Here is a 25,323-nt window from a genome sequence, read left to right as displayed (position 1 = left end):
ACCTACCCCTCATATATGCATGCTGGCTCTCTTTATTCAGCAGAAAACTTTCATGGTGTTTAGTCTATCTTAATTATGGGTTCTATTTTCTAGCTTTAGATGTTACATTAACTAGAATCCAATCCTTGTCTTCTCTATCCTATATTTCATAAATAATAGTAATATGTATTGTTCTTGTTGTGGGTTATCTGTAATATTTTCACTTCACTCCATTAAAAACATCTGCTTCTTTACATTCGCTTCTCTTCAATGTAATTTTATTAATTACAGTTAATCTAGTGTTTTTTTTTCAATCCCTGGCCTTCATTTTAGATTTGTTTGTGTGTTGTGACCAGTGCACATCAATGGCAGGGAAGGCTTGGCGGCTTACTCCTGCTCCTATTTTCCTGTGTTTTTGAGTTCAGGACACAAAGAGTCTTTTTCCATTACAAACACTGATGCAAAGGCTAAGACAATAAGACTGCGACAAAGCTTATGCTCTGAACAACCCTTCGTTCACATGTGCAGATGGTGTGAAGGTTGAGCACACATTGGAAAGTGTGTGAGTGCACTGCCTGAAATTGTTCTGTTTGTAAAGGTTGCACCCCTAACCATGCCAGTAGTCAAGGAAATGGTATTTCCTTCCACATTTCAGAAATTAGACAGCAACTCTGTTTCCCAAGAGCAACACAAGGTGAAACTGCATTACAGCTGCTTACATTTACTACTGCAATATGCCTGAAGCAGATTGGAACTGATAAGTGAAGAGCAAATATTCATTACCTCTTCCAAGCTAAAAAGGACACCACCAATCGGAGCGCCAAAAGCGACAGAGACACCCGCGGCTGATGCCGCAGACAAAACCTATGAGAAGAAATGACAGTCTGTAAGCATATGTGACTTATGAAGAACTTTTTTTAATAACATTAAAACAGTTAGGCCAAGTTCAAAAGGAAACAATTTATATGGCATACTTGCTTCTCACTTGGCAGTGAAATATTACCAAGTTAAGGTCATCTACTGCTTTTTCTATTGACAAAATTATACATAAAGTTATGGAGAAAAACAAGGAAAATCTTCATTTTAATTAATTAATACTTCAGTAAATGATTTGGTTTACAGAACAAAAAACAAAGCTGCTTCAGCAAGCAAGAATAATCTTAGTACAGTATTACAAAAGCAAAATGTGGCAGCACTGGGAATCAGAGAAAAAAAGAAAATGCTGGAAGTTCAAGTTTAATTATCATTCAGCCATACACATGAGTACATCCAAAGGAAACAGTGTTCCTCCAGAGCCAAGGTGCAAAACACAGCACCAACAGTCACACGCACTGCACATGACAGCAGAATAATAATATATCCCAAGTGCCTGTGCTCTGGCCTGTAGATTGATGGTGCATGGAATGCTGTTCTGGAAGTACATTTCTGCAAGAACAAAGAAGTAGCATTTCCTATCACTCCCTACTGCAGCAGTAAATGAACACAATCCAGCTTGTCTTCTACACTGGACGGCAGCATTGACAGGAGAAGCCAGCCCCCAACCTCACACAGATTTCAGCACGTCCACAGAGCCCTCTGTTCTCTCCCATACCACCCCCAGCGTCTCCTTTCCTGGGTGGTGGCAATATGCGGCCCAGTGGCAGGAGGCAACAATCAAGGCAACACAGCTTCCCCCCCGACCCCCCCTCAGTCTCATCAATGAACCAGTGAACTGGACATGCAGTATTCAACATTACCAATGTCCAACAGGGTCTTGCAATCACAATAAAAATGCCTAAGACAATCAACAAGCCCAGCTCCATCACTATCCAGCAGCTCGCTAGTGGGGTAAACCTGCAGTACTTTATGCTCTTAATATCCAGGGATAGTAAAAAAAAAGACCTAAAGAACGAACAATTACACCATTGGTTGGACCTAGAGAGGCCGCTGAGTCTGTGTGCACTGCCATCTTACCAGAAACCAGTAAGATCAGACAGCATCTGTGAAGGAGGGCTAATGTCAATGGTCACATCAGATCCTCTGTTTTTCTACCCAGATTTTAGATAATATTTTATGTTTTCATTCAAAAACTTCTATTAATTAGAGTCAGAGGAAGTACACCCCCAGGTTCAAGAAAATAATTTACCCTACAACCATCAGGCTCCTGAACCAGTGTGGATAAATTCACCTTAACACTATACTGATTCCACAACCTATAGACCCATGTTCAATGACTCAACAACTCACGTTCTTGGTATTACATATTTACTTGTTATAGTTATTACTTGCTGTTTTGTATTTATCCTAGACTTGGTGCTGTCCACTGGTGGAGCAGGAGGTCAGATGAACTCTAGCACTTTTCTTGCTTCTTTGGTGCAGTACACAAGCACTGAATGTCAAGAGCAAGCAGTTTTTCATGGAATTACTGTCCAGCAAGTAGCACATTTAAACCATTTACTTGTGACTATTTTGTTGCTCCATCCTAAGAAAAAGATTTCATTTTTGTACCTAATGTCCTTCTATATGTTCCCAATTACTGAGGAATAAGCACCACTGAAGACGCCAACAAATACAATGTCCTAAACAATAACTCGCAATGCCAATAAAACAACTTGAATTTACATAGTGTTTTTGACTACAAAACTATCCCTTGGAGAAATGAAAGTTCACATATGAAATTTCATGGATGAAAGAAAAATGGAGGGTCATGTGGGAGGGAAAAGCTAGATGTGAAAGAACCTTAGTGAACTTGGATAAAGAAGTACAGAATAGAGAGGAAATGAGATAAGTTTGTAAATGAAAAGAAACTGGTGAAGCTGCAAATGGTGGAAACGGGAACAAATATTTTGCTGTGTAGTCTACAACAATGTGAACATTGGATTTTCCCATTGCAGTTAACCCTTCTCTCCGATGGGATCTTTCTCCCGTTCCCCTTTCTCTCTCTTTCTGACCCTCTTCCATTCCTCTCATTTTTGTCTTCGACCTGTTGGCTCCATCCTCCTTACTACACTTTCATTTTCAGCCTCTTAACCCATCCACATCTGGTTCTGGTTCCATCTGACATTCATCTCTGCACTAATGGTTACCATCAACAACTCTCTATCAGATTCCATTAGGCCTTTGTGATACTGCCCATCTCCTTCCAGCAATTGTCTCCAGCCTTCATATTTCCCTCTCCCATCTTACTCATTCTGCCTCTTGTTTTCTCTTTTTTTTACAAAAATACATTTATTATAAATTCAAACCACTACAATCACACTACCAACAAAAGCCAGCAAATCGACTATCAGCTGAATTCACACATTCCCATCTTTATCAAAGATAGTAATTATCCCCCATGGTCCTGAAATACTTACATGTTATCTGAGAACACAGTATGTTCTTTTTCCACAGCCCTCTGGGCACAGATGTACCCTCTGAACATTTCCAGGCAGTCAGTCAGACGGGTTCTCTGTCTTCCTTCATCTAACCTTCACCTTCCACTTGTTTTCGAACTCTACCCCACTGCCCTCCCATACCTGACAAAACCTGCCTGTCATCTATCCTCCCTCCTCAGTCGACCAATTATCTCAGACACCTGTCTCACTATTCCTCTTTTCCTCTTTGTATTGGCCATCTCCACTCAGCCCTGATGTAAGGGTTTGACCTGAAACATCTCCCTAGATGCTGCTCGACATGTTGACTTCTTCCTGTAGATTCTTTATTGTTCTTAGAAGGAAGTTACCATGAAGTGCTAAAGTTTTAGTCAAAGTCAAGTTTATTGTCATTGGCACAAGAATATGTATACAGAGATGCAATAAAAAAACACTTCTGTACAGTATTGCTGAACACAAGGCAATCCATTGATCTCGGATATTGTTTCACACAACCCTCTACCACCTTCCTTTATCTAATAGTATTGTCATATTTTTTGTATTTCACTCTTATTTGTCACTCTAACTTCACAGCCTGAGCAACTTACTTGCTGTTGCTTAGATTCCAGTGTTGGTCACTTGTTTTTGTAATGATCCCTCACACTTACTCCTTATGCTCGATAGAGTTTGACTTCCCAAGGTGCACTCTGTCTGAATTAAATCCATCTGTCATGGCTCCAGGCAACACACGTCAAAGTTGCTGGTGAACACAGCAGGCCAGGCAGCATCTCTAGGAAGAGGTATAGTCGACGTTTAAGGCTGAGACCCTTGTCCTGACGAAGGGTCTCGGCCTGAAACGTCGACTGTACCTCTTCCTAGAGATGCTGCCTGGCCTGCTGCATTCACCAGCAACTTTGATCCGTGTTGCTTGAATTTCCAGCATCTGCAGAATTCCTTGTGTCATGGCTCCACCCAATTTTCCAGCTATTGACCTATTATAACCCTAAGACAACCTTCTTTGCATGTCATCTGCAAACGCACTTATCGTACTACCTGCATTTTTATCCTTGCCGTTAGACAAACCAGGTTGCACCAGGACCCGAACAGGACCAACATTCTCGCAGGCAACTTTGTTAGAACTGTTAGGGAGGGTTTCAACTAATTTGGCGGGGGGGGGGGGGGGTTGAGAAACAGAGTGAAGGAACTCAGGATAGAACGGAAAGTAAATATGCAAAGATAGCGTGCAGTCAGACTGTCAGGAAGGGTGGGCAGATGATAGGACAAAATTGCAGCCAGCAGGGGCAGTATCAGTGCATTTGGGACGCAGAAACAAAAAGAGTAGGAAGTACACTACTCAATTTGTTATGTAAAAATATATAAAACCTAGAGCACAATACAGGCCCTTCGGCCCACAAAGCTGTGCCGAACATGTCCTTACCATAGAACTACCTACGCTTACCCATAGCCCTCTATTTTTCTAAGCTCCATGTATCCATCCAAGAGTGTGTCTCTTAAAAGACCCTATCGTTTCCGCCTCCACCACCGCTGCCGGCAGCCCATTCCACGCACTCACCACTCACGGTGTAAAAAACTGACCCCTGATAGCTCCTCTGTACCTGCTTCTAAGCACCTTAAAAATATGCACTCTCGTGTTAGCCATTTCAGCCCTGGGAAAAAGCCTCTGACTATCCACACGATCAATGCCTCTCATTATCTTGTACACATCTATCAGGTCACCTCTCATCCTTTGTCGCTCCAAGGAGAAAAGGCACTCAACCTATTCTCATAAGGCATGCTCCCCAGTCCAGGCAACATCCTTGTAGATCTCCTCTCCAACCTTTCTATGGTTTCCACGTCCTTCCTGTAGTGAGGCGACCATAATTGAGCACAGTACTCCAAGTGGGGTATGACCAGGGTCCTGCATAACTGCAACATTACCTCTCGACTCTTAAACTCAATCCCACGATTGATAAAGGTCAATGCACTGTATGCTTTCTTAACCACAGAGTCAACCTGCGTAGCAGCTTTGAGCGTCCTATGGACTCGGACCCCCAAGATCCCTCTGATCCTCCACACTGCCAAGAGTCTTGCCATTAATGCTATATTCTGCCATCATATCTGACCTACCAACATGAACCACCTCATACTGGTCTGGGTTGAACTCCATCTGCCACTTCTCAGCCCAGTTGTGCATCCTATCAATGCCCACTGTAATCTCTGACAGCCCTCCACACTATCCACAACACCCTTCGTGTCATCAGCAAATTTACTAACCCATCCCTCCACTTCCTCGTCCCGTCCAAGTCATTTATAAAAATCACAAAGAGTAGGGGTCCCAGAACAGATCCCTGAGGCACACCACTGGTCACCGACCTCCATGCAAAATACGACCCGTCTACAACCACTCTTTACCTTCTGTAAGCAAGCCAGTTCTGGATCCACAAAGCAATGTCCCCTTGGATCCCATGCCTCCTTACTTTCTCAATAAGCCTTGCATGGGGTACCTTATCAAATGCCTTGCTGAAATCCATTTACACTATATCTATGGCTCTATCTTCATCAATGTGTTTAGTCACATCCTCAAGAAATTCAATCAGGCTCATAAGGCACAACCTGCCTTTGACAAAGCCATGCTGAGTATTCCTAATCATATTTTGCCTCTCCAAATGTTCATAAATCCTGCCTCTCAGGATCTTTTCCATCAACTTACTAACCACTGAAGTAAGACTCACTGGTGTATAATTTCCTGGGATATCCCTACTCCCTTCATTGAATAATGGAACAACATTCGCAACCCTCCAATCCTCCGGAACCTCTCCCGTCCTCATTGATTATGCAAAGATCATCACCAGAGGCTCAGAAATCGTCTCCCTCACTTCCCACAGTAGCCTGGGGTACATCCGGTCTGGTCCCAGTGACTTATCCAAGTTGATGCTTTCCAAAAGCTCCAGCACATCCTCCTTCTACATGTTCAAGCTTTTCAGTCCACTGCAAGTCATCCCCACAATCGCCATGTCTTTTTCTATAGTGAATACTGAAGCAAAGTATTCATTAAATACCTCTGAAATCTCCTCCAGTTCCATACACACTTTTCCACTGTCACACTTGATTGGTCCTATTCTCTCACTTCTTATCCTCTTGCTCTTCACATACTGTAGAACACCTTGGAGTTTTCTTTAATCCTGTCCACTAAGGCCTTCTCATGGCCCCTTCTGGCTCTCCTAATTTCATTCTTAAGCTCCTTCCCGCTAGCCTTATAATCTTCTAGATCTCTATCATTACCTAGTTTTGTGAACCTTTCGTAAGCGCTTCTTTTCTTCTTGACTAAATTTACAACAGCCTTTGTACACCACAGTTCCTGTACCCTACCATCCTTTTCCTATCTCATTGGAACGTATCTATGCAGAACCCCATGCGAATATCCCCTGAACATTTGCCACATTTCTTCTGTACGTTTCCCTGAGAACATCTGTTTCCAATTTATGCTTCCAAGTTCTTGCCTGATAGCCTCATATTTCCCCTTACTCCAATTAAACGCTTTTCCAACTTGTCTGTTCCTATCCCTCTCCAATGCTATGGTAAAGGAGATAGAGTTATGATCACTATCTCCAAAATACTCTCTCACTGAGAGACCTGACACCTGACCAGGTTCATTTCCCAATACCAGATCAAGCACAGCCTCTCCTCTTGCAGGCTTATCTACATATTGTGTCAAGAAACCTTCCTGAACAAACCTAACAAACCCCACCCCATCTAAACCCCGGACTCTAGGGAAATGCCAATCAATATTTGGGAAATTAAAATCTCCCACCATATCAACCCTGTTATTATTACTCCTTTCCAGAATCTGTCTCACTATCTGCTCCTCGATGTCCCTGTTACTATTGGTTGGTATATAAAACACCAGATGACCCCTAATGACCCCTTCCAATTCCTAACTTCCACCCACAGAGACTCCGCAGACAACCTCTTCATGACTTCCTTTTTTTCTGCAGCCGTGACACCATCTCTGATCAACAGTGCCACACCCTCACCTCTTTTGCCTCCCTCCCTGTCCTTTCTGAAACATCTAAAGCCTGGCAATTGAAGTCGCCATTCCTGCCTCTGCACCATCCAAGTCTCTGTAATGGACATAACATCATAGCTCCAAGTACTGATGCACACTCTAAGCTCATCTGCTTTATTCATAATAACTCCTTGCATTAAAATAGATACATCTCAAACCATCGGTCTGAGTGCGTCCCTTCTCTATCACCTGCCTATCCTTCCTTTTGCACTGTCTCCAAGCTTTCTCTATTTGTGAGCCAACCTCCCTTTCTTCCGCCACTTCAGTTCGGTTCCCACCCCCCTCCCCCCAGCAATTCTAGTTTAAACTCTTCCCAAAAGCCTTTGCAAACCTCCCTGCCAGGATATTGGTCCCCCTCAGATTCAAGTGCAACTCGTCCTTTTTGTACAGGTCACACCTGCCCTAGAAGAGGTCCCAATGATCCAGAAATCTGAATCCCTACCCCCTGCTCCAATCCCTCAGCCACGCATTTATCCTCCACATCATTTTATTCCTATACTCACTGTCACGTGGCACAGGCAGTAATCCTGAGATTACTACCTTTGGGCTCCTGCTTCTCAACTTCCTTCCAAACTCCCTGTAGTCTGCTTTCAGGACCTCCTCCCATTTCCTACCTATGTCGTTGGTACCAATATGTACCACGACCTCTTGCTGTTCTTCTTCCCACTTCAAGATATCGTGGACGCGATCAGAAACATCCTGGACCCCAGCACCTGGGAGGCAAACTACAATCTGTGTTTTTTTCCTGCATCTACAGAATCGCCTGTCTGACCCCCTAACTATAGAGTCCCCTATCACTACTGCCATCCTCTTCCTTTCCCTACCCTTCTGAGCCATAGGGCCAGACTCTGTGCCAGAGGCATGACCACTGTTGCTTCCCCCAGGTAGGCTGTCTCCCCCAGCAGTACTCAAACAGGAGTACTTATTGTTAAGGGGCACAGCCACAGGGATACTCTCTAGTACCTGACTCTTGCTCTTTCCTCTTCTGACTGTTACCCACTTCTCAGTCTCCCCAGGCCCCAGAGTGACTACCAGCCTATAGCTCCTCTCTATCACCTCCTCACTCTCCCTGACCAGACAAAGGTCATCGAGTTGCAGCTCCAGTTCCCTAACATGGTCCCTAAGGAGCTGCAGCTCGACACACCTGGTGCAGATGCGGCCATCTAGGAGGCTGGGATTCTCCAGGACCTCCCACATCTGACACCGAGCACAGAAAACCTGCCTCACACATATTCTTTCTGTCTGTATTCTAAACAGATAACCTACCTCGCCTCGACCCATTATCACCGAAGCCCCGTTGAGCCAAAGCTTTCCTATTCTGTCTCCCACTACTCCTACGCCCATTCTGTAAAGCTGTCTCCTTTTAAACTCTTCCTGGTGTTCTCACTGGCCGATCTCCACGCGCTTGTGTATTCATGCCCTGTTCAAACTGCTGAAGAAATAACCATCACCTTTTCAACTCTGCTCGCTTTAAACTCTTACTACTGTTCTCACTGGCCGACCTCTATGCACTTGTGCAGTCATGCCCCGTTCAAACTGCTGAAGAAGTATCTCAATACACGGAGTATAAGAAATAATGTGGATGATCTTGTTGCACCTTTACAGACTTTTGGGTAATGATGTTGTGGCCATCACAGAATCGTGGCTGAAAGATAGTTGCAGTTGGGATCTAAATGTCCAAGGTTACACGTTGTATTGGAGGTATAGGAAGGTAGGCAGAGGGGTGGCTTTGCTCTGCTGGTAAAGAATGGCATCAAATCAGTAGAAAAATGACACTGGATAAGATGTTGAATCCTTATTGGTTAAGTTAAGAAACTGCAAGGGTACAAGGACCCTTATGGCAATTACATACAAGTCTCCCAAAAGTAACTGGGATGTGGACCTCAGATTACAATGGGAATATAAAAGGCATGTCAAAAGGGCAATGTTATGAAAGTCATGGTAGGTTTCAACATGCATGTCTATTGGGAAAATCAGGTTGGTAATGAATCTCAAGAGAGCGAGTTTGTTGAATGCCTCTAAATTGGCTTTTTAGAGCAGTTTGTCATTGACCCTACTAGTGGATCAACTATACCGGATTAAGTGTCATGTAATGAACTGGGAGTGATTAGGGAGCTTCAGGTAAAAGAACTCTTGGAAGGCAGTGATCACAATATGATTGAGTTTAACTTGAAATTTGATAGGGAGAAAGTAAAGTCTGACATAGCAGTATTTCAGTGCAGTAAAGGAAATTACATTGATTATGAGAGAGGAGCTGGCCAAAGTAAATTGGAAGAAGATACTGGCAGGGATGATAGCACAGCAACAATGGCGTGCGTTTCTGGAAAAAAATGAGGAAGGTGCGGGATAAATATATTCCAAAAACAAAGAAATACTCAAATGGCAAAATAGTACAACTGTGGCTGACAAGGGAAGTCAAAGCTAATGTAAAAGCAAAACAGAGAAACATACAACAAAGCAAAAATTAGTAGGAAGACAGAGGATTGGGAAGCTTTTAAAAACATATGGAGAGCAACTAAAAGAATCATTAGAGGGAAGAGTTTAATTATGAAAGTAAGCTAGCAAATAATATCAAAGTGGATAGTAAAAGCTCTTGAGTATGTGAAATATAAAAGAGAGATGAGAGCGGGCATAGTACTGCTAGTAAATGAGGCCAGAGAAATAATAACAGGGGACAAGGAAATGGCAGATGAACTAATTGAGTATTTTGCATCAGCTTTCACTGTGGAAGACACTAGCAGTGTGCCACATGTTGAAAGGTGTGAGGGAAGAGAAGTGAGTGCAGTTACTATTACAAGAGAGCAGGTTGAATTGAATTGAATTTATTACTTACATCCTTCATATACATGAGGAGTAAAAATCTTTACGTTACATCTCCGTCTAAATGTACAAATATGTAATTTATAGTAATTTATAATAAATAGTATGTACAACAGGATGGTCAATATAACATAGAAATACAGTTGTGTCAGCATGAGTTAAGCAGTCTGATGGCCTGGTGGAAGAAGCTGTCCCAGAGCCTGTTGGTCCTGGCTTTTATACTGCAGTACCGTTTCCCAGATGGTAGCAGCTGGAAGTTTGTGGTTGTGGTGACTCGGGTCTCCAATGATCCTTCAGGACTTTTGTACACACCTGTCTATGTAAATGTCCTGAATAGTGGGACGTTCACACACACAGATGAGCTGGGCTGTCTGCACCACTCTCTGTAGAGTCCTGTGATTGAGGGAAGTACAGTTCCCATACCAGGCAGTGATGCAGCCAGTCAGGATGCTCTCAATTGTGCCCCTATAGAAATTTCTTAGGATTTGGGGGCCCATACCAAACTTCTTCAACCATCTGAGATGAAAGAGACGCTGTTGTGCCTTTTTCACCACACAGCCAGTGTGTACAGACCATGTGAGATCCTTGGTGATGTTTATGCCGAAGAACTTAAAGCTGTTCAACCTCTCAACGCCAAATCCATTGACGTCAATAGGGGCTAGCCTGTCTCTATTCCTCCTGTAGTCCACAACCAGCTCCTTTGTTTTTGAGACATTCAGGGAGAGGTTGTTTTCTTGACACCACTGTGTCAGGGTGGTAACTTCTTCTCTGTAGGCTGCCTCATTATTATTTGAGATTAGGCCAATCAGTGTAGTGTTGTCAGCAAATTTAATCAACAGACTGGAGCTGTGGGGGAGCCCACTCTTACCACCTGCTGGTGATCTGAAGGAAGTCCAGGATCCAGCTGGACAAGGCAGGGTGAAGGCTGAGGTCTCTGAGCTTCTTGTCAAGCAGGAGGGAATTATAATGTTGAATGCTGAACTTGTAGTTCAAGAACAGCATTCTCACATAAGCATCCCTCTTCTCCAGATGTTCAAGGACGGTGTGTAGAGCTGTGGCTATTGTGCCATCTGTTGATCGGTTGTGTCGGTAGGCGAATTGTAGGGGGTCCAGTGTGGGTTGTAGCATGCTGCCATAGTGCTCAAAAAGCTGAAAGACCTAAGGGTACACAAGTCACCTGGACCAGAAGAACAGCACCCTAGGGTTCCGAAAGAGGTAGCGTAGAGATTGCGGAGACAATAGTAATGATCTTTCGAAAATCATTGGACTCTGGCATGGTGCCGAAGGACTGGTGAATTGCAAATGTCACTCCACTCTAAGAAAGGAAGGAGGCAGTGGAAAGAAACTTACAGACCGGGGATGCAGTGGATGATGTATATTTGGATTTTCAGAAGGCCTCTGAAAAGGTGCCACACATGAGGCTGCTTACTAAGTTATGAACCCATGGTATTAAAGGAGATTAGGAGAATGGGCAAGAAAGTGGCAAATTAAATATAATGTTGGAAAATTCAAGGTCATGCACTTTGGTGTTAGAAATAAATGTGCAGACTATCTTCTAAATGGGGAGAAAATCCCGGAATCTGAGATACAAAGGGTCTTGGGAGTCGTTGTGCAGAACACCCTAAAGGTTAACTTGCAGATAGTCAGGGGTAAGGAAGGCAAATGCAATGTTAGCATTCATTTCCAGAGGTCTAGAATACAAGAGCAGGGACGTGATGTTGAAGCTTTACCTTGAGGTATTGTGAACAACTTTGGTCTCCTCATCTAGAAAGGATGTGCTGGCACTGGAGAGGGTTCAGGGATGGTTCACAATGATGACTCCACAGATGGAATTTAGAAGGATGATGGGGGATCTCATTGAAATTTCTTGAATAATGAAAAGCCTAGACAGAGTAGATGTGGAAAGGATGTTTCCCACACCGGGGCAGTCTAAGACAAGAGGGCACAGCCTCAGAATAGAGGGGTGTCCATTTAAAACAGATATACAGAAAAATTTCTTTTGCCAAAGTGGGGAATTTGTGGAATTTGTTACCAGAGGCAGCTATAGAGGCCAGTTCATTGGCTGTATTTAAGGCAGAGCTTGATAGATTCTTGATTGGATATGGCATCAAAGGTTATGGGGAGAAGGCTGGGAAGTGGGGCTGAGGAGGGAAAAAAGGATCAGCCATGACTGAATGGCAGAGCAGGCTCAATGGGCCAAATGTCCTAATTCTGCTTCTATGTCTTATGGTCTTATAAACAAAGGTCTCTGCACAGATCTCTGGAGTACATCACCTCAGACATCCCACCTCTCTCAGAAGTTTCGGGAGTCTCCCGCCTATTGATAGCAGCTCCCTGATGCCCGGAAATTATATACAATATCCCGGAAATCGATTTTTTTTGAGATGGAGAGGGAGAGCGAGAGCGAGCATCCTGATTGGTCTCTCTTCATGCTAAGAGTGGTCCCCAACCACCGAGCCGCGAGGAAACGATATGATTTGACGATATCAAACGACATGAGTCAGCTGCACCTTTCCTCATTCCCTGTCATGTCCACTGTTGAACTTGAACGCACGCGAGGTCATTACCCACGTGTCATCCATGTCAGCACAGGAAAAAGATCAACTCCTCGAGCTTGCAAATGACGGCGAGCTGAAAATTATGTTTGATATAACATCTCTGCCGGCATTTTGGATCAAAGTCAAGGCTGAATATCCTAAGATAGCCACAGAAGCACTGAAAACGTTGCTTCCATTTCCAACATCATATCTCTGCGAAGCGGGGTTTTCTGCAATAAATGCAACGAAAACAAAACTGCAGAATAGACTGGACATAAGGAACTCCCTTCGTGTATCGCTGTCTCCCATCACCCCTCGATGGCACCGTCTTGTTGCAGGGAAACAAGCCCAGGGCTCCTACTGATTCAGCGATATTGGTGTGTTGCAATGATTTTATATGTTCATACAAGGAAAATACGTGCTGTGTGTTTAATATCCAAATGTTACTTAAAATGTTATGATGCTATTGACTTATAAGTGACTTATAATTGACTTATCACTATATTCATGTGAGGAAAATATGCGCTGAGTGTTTAATATTAAATTCGTTAGGTAAACCCTTTTAGAAACGAAATTGAGTGTATTAGCCACTTATAAGTGACTTGTAAGCTTATAAGTTATAAGCCACTTATAAGTGAATATCACCTATATTCTGGTCGTGATTAACACCCCCCCCCCACCCCCCCGGTCGGCTGGTCCGCAAGAATATTGTCAATATTAAACCGGTCCACGGTGCAAGAAAGGTTGGGGACCCATGCTAAGTAGACCTATCAGTTTTCTCTGTGGGCAGGCTTTACAGTTGACCTCAAAAATAATGAGTGTTGCTCGCTGCACTGTTTGCAACAGTGACTTTTCTAATGCCCATGGTGGGTTAAAATGTAAAAGACATGTTGAAATGAGTTTAACAGGTGTCATTTGTTCGTTAGTGTAGCTACCGTTATTTAAACTAGCTGGCTAGCTGCTAAGGAGCTACTCTATTGATGTCCTACGTGATGAGGCCAAACTCCCGGTAGACTTGCTTAAAGTTGTAATAGAATAAACATGATAATATAAGTACATATTTTAATGTCACATTTTCTGCATATACCCAACTTGGTTTACAGATTAGACAAAAATCACTAAACGAAGTATTACATACACCCTTGGAGGTTGACTTGGGGGGAGGGGAATATGGGGTTGCGGGGGCCAGGGGTGCTACCTCCCTGAAATGGTGGTGGTACCTCCCTGAAATGAGTTTTTGCAGCAACACCCATAAAAGTTGCTGGTGAACGCAGCAGGCCAAGCAGCATCTCTAGGAAGAGGTGCAGTCGACGTTTCAGGCCGAGACCCTTCGTCAGGACTAACTTAAGGAAGAGTGAGTAAGGATCTATCCATCCCTCCGCCTCCTGTCTTCTCCTATCATTTTGGATCTCCCCCTCCCCCTCCAACTTTCAAATCCCTTACTCACTCTTCCTTCAGTTAGTCCTGACGAAGGGTCTCGGCCTGAAACGTCGACTGCACCTCTTCCTACAGATGCTGCCTGGCCTGCTGCGTTCACCAGCAACTTTGATGTGTGTTGCTTGAATTTCCAGCATCTGCAGAATTCCTGTTGTTTGAGTTTTTGCAGGGTGGGATGTCTGTCACCTGCTACAGAGCTCCTGTCAGATAAATACCTATCCATATTACTATCTATCTCCTAGCAACAGGCCAATTTTAGACCCAGTCTGACAACATATTTTGCACCCCTTGTGCCTTAACCTTCTAGACCAGCCCACTCTGCAGGCCCAGTCTTGTCAAATGTGTTACACTAAAGTTCTATCACTTAACTATACTTATAAGATGTTTTAAAATTCCTTCAACAATTTAATCGTTTTTAGTTATCAGAGATTGTTATAACAGCTTAAAAAAAACATTTGAAAACAAGAGTCTGTGGAAAAAGTCATTAGAGGCCACCATCCAAGGCCTCATTGCTGCTTGTAGGTTGCTCCACTTCATGGGTTTGATGTGTCAACAAGGCCTGGAGGATCAGACCCATACGGCCAGAGAAAGGAAAGAAATAGTGTGGTCAGTGAACGTAAACAGCAAGACAGATTTAGACCCATAGGTGCTACAGTAAATATACCCAACTTCTACTCAAGGCAGAAAACTCATTAAAGGACATACATACCATTATGATGATGGCAAACAAAGTAAACACTAAAAGACTGTCAAACAGCTGAAAGAGAAAGGTCTCCAATTTAAGGTGAAAAGAGTACTTCAGGCAACATACCTCCCGCTTCTTTGCTTCATTTTTGTTGTATTTTGGGAATAAATAGGAGAAGATATTTCCACAGCAACAGGCAACATGAACAAGGGGACCCTCTTTCCCCAAACTCAGTCCAGAAGCCACAGCTAAAACCAGTGTGATTGTTTTAATTAGCAAGGTCCATTTGCCGAGGTAGCCTCGGATGATGAAGCCACTAAGAATAGTTTTAATCTGTAAAAGAGAAACACACATAGCATTTAACCTTGGATTAAAAATAGTGTGAAGTGATATGCTTTGACAGAAAGAGACAATAGTGACCAAACACAAAGTTCTAAAGAAAAGAAAGGAACAAAGGGACCTGGGAGTGTATGTGCATAAACCCTTATCCCACTGTACTGCTGCAAACAAAAAACAAAAAAAAATTCATGACTTATGTGAGTAATGATAAACCAGTTTCTGACGTGGGTCTCTATTGTGGACTGAGAATAGGAAGGGGGCAGGGAGAGGGGAATTGAGAGGGGAGAGAATGGGAAGCATTGGAGAGATATTCTGTAATGATCAATAAGGCAATTGATTAGAAACAAATGGCCTTGCCTGGTATCTCAGGGCTGGGACTATCTGCACCCATGCCACCCCCTGCCCAAGCACTCCTTCTCTGCCACCTGTCCCACACCCTTCCCATTCCCAACATCCTTTGTTTCCGCCAGATTTACAAACATTCTACGCTCCACGTTGACAAATACAGAACTGTGCAAAAGTCTTAGACACTCTAGCTATAGATATGTGTGCCTCAGACTTTTGCACAGTACTGTACGTTATAACGTGCACCCATTGTAAAAGAAAAATTGGATTTGCTGTTTCAGCTGTGGATAATCATTTTATTCTCCAATCAGGATCTAGTCCGTTCCTTAGTTAAGTCTTTCTGTCATCACTATTCTGTTATCAAAATGTAGATTTACTGGTAATCTTGTCAAGTGAGACTGGAAAAGTTGTACCAAGTTCATGCCCAGGTAGATCAGCTTAGGCTGGTCTCCTGGTGCACACTAGCTTTTAATAAATCACCTTTTATTTCGAACACTGTATAATCTTTCAGTTTACTCTCACACAGGGATTATTGAGAAAGTGGTCAATTAATTACATTGAATACTTTTGAGACAGTAGAGCAGGCAAGACCCTAACTTTTATAAATAGAGGGAAATTAAAAGAAGGGGGAAGTTAAAATGAACTTTTATAAAGCATTTGTAAAACCACAGCTAGAATATTGCATTCAATTTTGTCACCTGACTTTAAGGATATGAAGGTCCCAGAAAAGGTGCAGAAGAGATTTAATGGAATGGTTCTAGGAATGAAGATTTCACCAATAAGATTGGAGAAGCCTCCTTGGAGCAATGAAGGATGAGAGGAATATGGTAGAGGAGCACAACATCATAGTATAAATGGAGGAAAGCTGTTCACATAATTAGTGAGTTCAAAAACTAGCCAGCTCAGACTTCATATTCTGGAAATAAAAGAGAGAAGCGAGGAAAAACTTCATTTCTAAATGCAGAGATCAGTTATGATCTGTAGCTCACTGCAAGTGAATGTGGTGGAATAAATTCAGCCACGATGGAATGGCAGAACAGACTCAATGGGCCTAATTCTGCTCCTTTGCCTTATGGTCCTCATTAATAAGTATGCCAACTGTTATGGTGAGAAGGCAGGAGAATGGGTTGGAGAGGGATAATAAATCAGCCATATTGGAATGGTAGAGCAGACTCGATGGGCCAAATAGCCTAATTCTGCTCCGAAGTCTTGAGGTCTAAATTAGGGAAGAAAGTGATAGGCACTGGAAGGAATAGGGCTGCAGATAAGGGAATAGGATTGATTGCATAACTCTACTAGACATATGAATGGTTCTCTTAGTTCCAAATTATATTTTAGATTCTTCGAAAGCATTTATAAAAAAAAAGTACCAGTTACAATGGGAAGTTTGATATCCTACTTCAATGCATGTCAACATTAATTAACCATTAGCTCATGTAAGAATAAGAGTGAAGGTTAAAGCTAAAGCTAAAGTCTTAGGTCTTGTATCAGGAATGCTTTTTCATACATAGTGATTGATGCAAACTGACATTAGGCAATTTGCATGTAATTAAAGTTATGAAGGACTTAGACAAAGGCAGGGAGAATAAAACCAGCATGGACAAAGTGAGCTGAATATACGTGCTCTGTGTGGTAACCCTGTCCTGATTCTGTAAATTGGATGCCACAGTGGGAAAATTGGTAGATGTTTCTTCATGGATGAATTAATATATTTTGAAGAACCCAAAGACATTTTAAACTAGCTAATTTTGACAATAAATTATGGTTAGCACTCAATCAAGATGCTATTTCACTTCTCTTACTACACAACTCTTTGTAGAAAACAAACTATATTTGTTGTATAAAAAAATGTGCCATATTGCCATTTGTCAAAATGCAGTCAATATCATGTCTGACATACTAAGGAGAGTATGGTTATTCTATTTTTGCCAATGGAATTCAGAAGTTAGATACAGAGTAACTCTCCAAAGAGGTTTTCATCTCTTTTTCATTGTCCAGGAATCTTTTTGTTGTCTGCTAATTTACTTCTTCTGGGAGACATTATTCTTGGCAATTGATGTCCTCCCCCCGATCCTCCAACAATCAATTTTGACAGTCTAGGCCAGAACCTTCTATGTCCATATAATCTGACAACACATCATGGCTCCTATAGGTAAAACATCAGTTGTCTAGTTTACTCTTCATGGATATACCAGGGCCTTTTTAATGCCATGCACTCCTACCATTAACCCAGCAGTCCGTACACCTCAGGTTGGGAACTCCTGGGTGTTGCAGACCAGTCATCCATTTCCAGCAACTTTATTGGTTTAATTGCAGAAATAAGGGTGTGTAGATATGATAATGATGGTCAAAATAATAACATTGTTAAAGCACTTCTTAAACATTCTCAAACCTCACCTCTGGAATCCCAGAGCCGCAGGCATAGGGAGCAAATACCTTCACTAAGGAAACAGCCAGGAAGCCAAATCCCAAGGCCCAGAAGATGTACATAATGTAGTTCATTATATAAGAGCCTGGACCCTGGAAAACATTCCATTGAAAATCTGATTAAGGGCTTGCAAGCATTAGGGAAACTTATACTCATACATCTTTTATCTTCGTGTTCACTCCTATTTCAGGCATGTGATCACCATTAGGCAAATACAAAGCATCAGGTTTTCAGGTCAAACACTGTCAACAGCAGAACAAACACCCTCGAATTGTTCTCTTCTTTAAGAAGCCCAAAATATAATTTTGCTTTCAAAATCAACTGATTTCTTTGAGGAAAGAAAATTAATACCAGTATAACTAGAGATATTAAGAGTTTCTGTTTGATTTAACCAACAGATACAAAACATTAGCAGTTGGCACCAGGAATGAGACAGTTTTAAAGGTCAGGAAAAATTAAGCTAAAAACAAAAAGAAGAAATATGAAACTAGGCATACAGAAAGGTTGTTAAAATTGAAAAGCGTATTCAGTAAATTGTAAAGTAAACCTGGCTCCCATAGGCAGGACAAATTATAGGAGAAATAAGAAATGGCAAAATTATTAAATGCATTATTTTGGATTAGAACATAACTCAGAAAAACAGGTGGGTTGGGGCTGCATTAGAGGTTAAAATGGCACAAAAAATGAGATAAAAATCAAATGTTTGTTGAACCCTCCAGGTATTCTTAAATGAAGAAAGGATAACATAGGGACACCTGCTGATGGGTTGAGTAACTCATTAAATGTCCATTCTACACACATTACCATTATAGCACTGAACTCCTTGCCTGAAAACCTAGACTAACTGCTTACCTCAACACTTCCTCCTTTTTACTTTTCATTCTTTGTCTGTTAGGTTACAGTTAGTGCAGTGAGAACGGCTCCGGGCTGTGTTTTGTTCTGTGTGTGACATGTGGGAATTCTGGGAGACCTCCAGTCTTCCAGATAACCACAACTGCATCCTGTGCAGACAGCTGCAGCTCCTCTGCGAACAGGTTAAGGAACTGGAGCTGCAGCTCGGTTACCTTCAGCTCATATGGGAGACTGACCAAGTGATAGATAGGAGCTACAGGAGTAGCCACCCTTAGGTCGCAGGAGGCAGGTAACCGGGTGACTGGCACGAGAAAGGAAATGGACAGCCAATGCAGAGTACACCTGTAGCCATTCCTCTCAATAATAAATATACCACTTGGACACTGTTGAGGGGGTGACCCACTGGCTTGGGAGCTGCAGCAACCAGGTCTCTGGCACTGAAGCTCAGGAGAGAAGGAAGGTGAAGAGGACTGCAGTGGTTACAGGAAATTCCATAGTTAAGAGGAAGAGACGAGATTCTGTGGACACCAAAGAGACATCCAGGTGGTATGTTGCCTCAAAGGTGCCACGGTCAGGGATGTCTCAGATCGGGTCTATTTGACATTCTAAAAGGGGGAGGGTGAGCAGCCTGAAGTCTTGGTATATATTGGCACCAATAACATAAGTAGGAAAGGTGAGGAGGTCCTCAAGAGAGATTTTAGGGAGCTAAGTAGAAAGCTGAAAAGCAGGACCTACTGGGTACTAATCTCTGGACTGCTGCCTGTGCCATGTGCCAGTGAGGGGCAGAACAGGATGATTTGGCAGATGAATGTGTGGCTCAGGAACTAGTGCATGGGGCAGGAATTCAGATTTCTGGATCTTTGGGATCTCTTCTGAGGAAGGTGTGACCTGTACAAAAAGAATGGGTTACACCTGAACCTGAGGAGAACCAATATCCTTGACGGCGGGTTTGCGAGGCTTGTTTGGGAGAGTTTATATAACTTGGCAGGGGATGGAAGCGAAGTGATAGGGCAGAAGGTGAGGTGCTTGGTTTACAAACAGAGGCAGTGTGTAGCGAGACTGCTAGCAAGAACAGAGTGATGATAGGGCAAAATTGCAATGAGTAGGATGAGTGGCAATGTAAAAGGGGCCAAAAATCATAAAAGGTGATGAATACAGGACTGAAGGTGTTATATTTGAAGGCACACTGTTACAGAATAAGATAGATGCACAGTTATAGATTGGCATGCATGATGTAGTGGGATTCACTGAATTATGGATGAAAGAAGATTATAGCTGGGAGCTTAACGTCCAAAATTAAACATTATAACGAACGGACAGACAGGTAGGCTGAAGGGGTGAAGTGACTCTGTTGGTAAAAAGTGAACTCAAATTATTAGAAACAAAGTGGATAAGAAGGTATAAAATCATTGTGGGTAGAGCTAAGAAAATGCAAAGGTAAAAGGACTCTTATGGGAGTTACATATAGACCTCCAAACAGTAGTAAAGATGTAGTCTACAAATTACAACAGGAGATAGAAATGCATACTAAAAGGGCAATGTTAATGTCATGGGGGATTTCAACATGCAGGTAGATTGGGAAAATCATGTTGGAGCTGGATCCCATGAAGGGTAATTTCTAGAATGTCTATGAGATGTTTTGGATGGCAGAACTGATGGCATTGTGGCCAAGTTTGCAAATGACACGAAGACAGGTGGAGGGGCAGGTAGCTTTGAAGAAGAAGAAGTGCTGCAGAAGAGATTAGGCAAATAAGCAAAGAAGTGCCAGAAGTGTTGGAAAGTATATGGTCATGCACTTTGATAGAAGTGAACCTACTTACATCTGCCTGTCCAATTATTAATTCGGCCCACGTTTTCCATTGAGGACATTTGTTTCTTGCTTCAAACGTCGTCTCACTCGATCCCCAGCAGCACTGTTCATGATTGAACCACAATGCACTCAGACATATGCCTTCCTTTAAATCAGTCATCCAGTCTGCAGCAATATCTATTAAACCAGCCAGGGCACCTGAGTTTGTCAAATGAAATCACACCTTTAGTTGTCAATGTTCTTTAATTTAGGATGAATCAATCATTTATCCACCATACATTGTTTATTGCATAACCTCATTCTTGTCAAACTCAAGATTTTACATGGTACAAAATAAAAGCAACTGTAAGCCATTCACCCTCAAGTTTGCCCCACAGAAGTAAAGCCAAGATGCTATATTTGCCAATAATGTATCACCCTACCTTTCATAAGATAAAGTGAATTTTATTTACAAAATTCTTTTAACACAGGATGTACAGTTGCTGCATTGAAATACAAGATTGAGTCCAATAAATCAGCACACATTAAGCATCTTGATCTGAACCATTAACTGTTCATTTTCCTTTGCAGATTCTGTCTGACTTGCTCAGTTCCATCAGCATTTTGTTTTTTTCCCTCTCTCTCTCTCTAGAGAACACAGCATCTTCATACTCCTCTGTCATCAATTGGAAACAAAATTGGGTCAAATCAGATGGTGAAAATAGAGTAACACATATCAAAGTTGCTGGTGAATGCAGCAGGCCAGGCAGCATCTCTAGGAAGAGGTACAGTCGATGTTTCGGGCTGAGACCCTTTGCTGTCTGGCCTGCTGCATTCACCAGCAACTTTGATGTGTGTTGCTTGAATTTCCAGCATCTGCAGAATTCCTCGTGTTTGCGGTGAAAATAGAGCGTTGCTTTACAGATTGGGGGCCTGTGATCAGTGCCAATCAGGGATCAGTCTAGTGTTATTTATCATATATGCCAAAGTATGCAATTGAATGCAGGTGGAATGAATGGTAACTTTGCAGATGACACCAAGATTGGTTATGCCATGGACAATGGAAGAAGGTTGTTTACGGTTACAACCGGATCTAGATCAACTGGGAAAGTAAACAAAGAAATGGCAGATGAATTTAACTCAAGACAAATATATGCAGCACTTTCAAAGATGATCTAGGGCAGGAGGTACACAGTAAAGACAGGGCTCTGACCAAGTGCTGTAGAAATGAAGAGACATTGGGGTACAAGTACATAGTCTTCCCCTTTCCTTTCCAGTTCTGCAGAAGGGTCTCAGCCCAAAACATCGACTGTTTATTCATTTCAAAAGATGCTGCCTGACCTGGGTTCCTCCAGCATTTTGTGTGTGGTGCACTGTATTTCCAGCATCTGCAAATCTTCTCATGTTTATCAAGTACATAGTTTCCTGAAAGTGGTGGCACAGGTAGACAGGGTTGTGAAGTATATGGTATACATATTCCAGCTGATCAATACATTGACCAGTCTGTATTTGGATTATTGTGTTTGCAGTTCCGGTTGCTGTTCCACAGAAGAATGTGATTAACCCAGAAAGGGAGCAGAAAAAATTCACGAGGTTGTTGTCAAGACTAGAAGACTCAAGTTAAAAGAAGAGACTGGACAGGCTATGACCGTGTTCTCTGGAGTGAAAGAACCTGAGGGGTGATTTTACAGAGGTTCATAAAATTATGAGGGACATGGATAAGATGGATGGTCACTGTGTTTTCTCGGATAAGGTAGTCTAAAAGCTGGAGTGCATATGCTCGTGAGAGGGGAAAGCGTTAAAATGGCATCTGAAAACAAGTTTTTCACCAGAGGGCTGTGTTAGGTTTATGGAACAAGCTGCCAAAGGAAGTTGGTAGAGGGATCCACACTCCTCCCATCCACGTACCCACTCAAACTTCCCATAAGTGTTGAAGTCAAACCCACATCCAGCACTTTCGCTGGAAGCTCATTCCACACCTCCCTCAGATAGGTGCATAATTGATAATGATGTTGTGTTCATCGTTTTACCTGATGCCAAACCAGTCAATGTTACAACCAGCCATCCAGACCAAGCATCATATAAACTTTTTACAAACTCCCACACAGAATCTTTCTTCTTGCTAGTAATCTGCAATAAAAAGAAGTGTTGAATAATACACTACACTCAGAAGCAAACTGTCAAATATTCAGCTTTCCTTCAGAGATAACAAACACTGATGAAATATTGCACTGAATTCTGATCACTCTGAACATCTTAGTATTCATAGTGCAACTTTAAAATAGGAACCAAAATCAATGTTAAAGTGATGAACAAAATAGTAATGATGCTTAACCTGTACCTCAGAAGTGTTCTAAAACATTACTTATTCTGCCAAAAGTAATGATCAACAATTTAAGCTTTGTCAATCTTTGACAAGCCACATACTTCAAACACTGTCACAAAGATTATCATAGCTATAAAAGCATTATTACAATTCTGTCCTTCCTTACTTTACCAAGTTTGAAGGGTTTCCCAAATGCACTGTTAATGACAATTAACCTGCTGAGAGAGCAGATTTAAGAAAGGTGATTACAATGTAAGCTCAGTAAAATTATGACTTCTGGCATAGATATGAAAGAAAACTCAGGAGTACCAGCTGATTTGATGGTGCCGTTGGAGGGAAAGAGGGATGTGAAATTGAGCTCAGATTTAAATAGTGCCAGAGAAACGGGGAACAAGACATGCTGTACCATAACTTACAAAAAAAACAGGACAGTCAGTTCAATCTCCAAGGCAGGCAATTTAATAAAAAAAAAGTTAAGGTACAGTGCTGATCATCACAAAGGATAAAGATTAACCTATGGAGGCTGGCACAGATATGTTCAGTGAAACTGAAGCAGAAGTGACTGCAGTCGCTTGATATCGGAAACAAAAATAAAAATGCTGCTTATGCAGAGGAGATTCAAGTGATTGAAGGAATTTAGTTATGGGGAGAGATTGGATAGGGTGGACTTGTTTTCCCCAATGGGGTATCAAAAATGAGGTTTAAGGAGAGAAAGTTAAGATATGTATAATTATTATATGCTAGAGTAGCATGGATGTTGGACGAAAACTATTTATTTCAACATTGTTCAGAAGCAGGGAACATTAATTTAAAGTAATTGGTCCAGGGATGCAGAGGAAAGAACTGGACAGTACTGAGGAAAGATTAGGACAGTGGAATTAGATGACAAGCTCTCGCAGAACTCCAGCACCACCATAATATTCAATGGTATTTTGTCATTCTATTCACTCTGTAAGTGAGACTCAGTGAGTAGCATATTTAATATTTCAGTAATAATTGAGTAACATTTAAAATATATTGTTTAATTAAGTATTCTTTGTTTACATAATTCATTATGGGTTATATGTAAGCACATGAACGTCGTATATCATTTCAGCAGCATGTCATATGTGAGTATTTCACTAAAGAAAAACTGAGTAGACAAAACATATCCAGGGTCCTGTGTTTTTCTTTCAATTAGTTTTTTTGGATGTACAAAACATAAGACCATACATAAAAAAGTGATGAAGCCAGTGGCCAGGGATAAAGAGTACTACTTTTTCATTGTGTCAGTATGAGCTATATTTGCTCACTTAGACCAGAGAAGATCAATAGTTGATTTCCTACAGGTGTTCACTGTTCTCTTAAATGGTTTTGAAGGACTAAATAAAGAGAAACTATTTCCAGGGCAGAAGGATCAATAAACAGAACACAGAAGCAAGATGGTTAGTAAAGAAAAACTGAGGTGATGCAACATAAGTTATTCTTTGAATTTTGCAGCAGATTGCTAAGGCCTGGGGCATGCTGCCAAAACTACAATGATTTACAAAGAGAACTGAACAAATTTGCAAGGGAAAGTTTCAGGGCTGAGGAAAGAACAGGACAGTGGAATTGGATGACAAGGTCTTGTAGAACGTCAGTATCAGCATAATATCCTATAACATTCTGCCTCTCGAAAATACAAAAAAAAACTGATAAAGTGACATTTGACGGTTTCAAAATCAAAACTGACTCTTCTTTGGGACACCCTTATTTGGTCACCTGTTTGAGACAGTAATAACTTAATTACTGATCCTTTTCATTTGACTCTAATCCAAAATAAGATCAGAAGGTGCTGCAAATACTCAGCATCTATGGACAGAAAATACATTAACATTTCAGGTCAATGATCTTTGATCAGAACCTGAAAAGTTCATCACCCAGAAACATCTTTGAACCTTTCTCACCAGTACATGCCCTGCTGAATACTTCCAACATTTTCTGATCCCAATTAAATGAGCAGGTTATGATTGCCACTGATTCCTGAATTAGCAATTTCTTCCCACCCCCACTACTTGATGTGAAATGACTAACTACACCCACCTTTCTGTGCCTTTCCCGGTCCTTGCACTTCTCTCGCACCCAGTCAATGGTGTGGAAATCATCATATGTTCCAACGCCTGGTATAGGTTCATCCAAAAGGTCCAATAAGTGTGTTGTGCTATTAATACCACCTCCATTTGTCATGGTATAATTGACACCTTCAACAACAAAACACAAATTCATATTAAACTCAATCTAAACAATCAACAGCAAGAATTTTTTTAAAATTGAGAATGATCCTGTAAACAATAGGACATTACTATATTTGAAATTTACTATATTTGTAATTTCACTACAGTTGAATCCAGTTACAATAATAACCTTCCA

The 25,323-nt window shown here is 41.8% G+C and overlaps 1 protein-coding gene across 7 annotated transcripts in view; it reads right to left on the bottom strand.

Moving 5' to 3' along the window:
• clcn3 (chloride channel 3) overlaps positions 1-25,323 on the bottom strand; it is a 238,113-nt gene that overhangs the window by 56,936 nt on the left and 155,854 nt on the right. For all 7 annotated transcript variants that reach the window (XM_072257638.1, XM_072257643.1, XM_072257640.1 and 4 more), the window contains 6 exons: positions 24,997-25,154; positions 22,640-22,739; positions 20,641-20,828; positions 17,938-18,060; positions 14,983-15,189; positions 763-843 (listed from right to left, as the gene is read on the bottom strand). In XM_072257638.1, the coding sequence (XP_072113739.1) occupies positions 763-843; positions 14,983-15,189; positions 17,938-18,060; positions 20,641-20,828; positions 22,640-22,739; positions 24,997-25,154 (857 nt within the window). The remainder of the gene's footprint in view (positions 1-762; positions 844-14,982; positions 15,190-17,937; positions 18,061-20,640; positions 20,829-22,639; positions 22,740-24,996; positions 25,155-25,323) is intronic.

This window comes from Mobula birostris, chromosome 5 (assembly GCF_030028105.1).
Source record: "Mobula birostris isolate sMobBir1 chromosome 5, sMobBir1.hap1, whole genome shotgun sequence".
In the NCBI taxonomy this organism is placed as follows: domain Eukaryota; kingdom Metazoa; phylum Chordata; class Chondrichthyes; order Myliobatiformes; family Myliobatidae; genus Mobula; species Mobula birostris.
The sequence above is the reverse complement of the archived record's forward strand: the minus strand, read 5'-3'. Positions and strand labels throughout refer to the sequence as shown.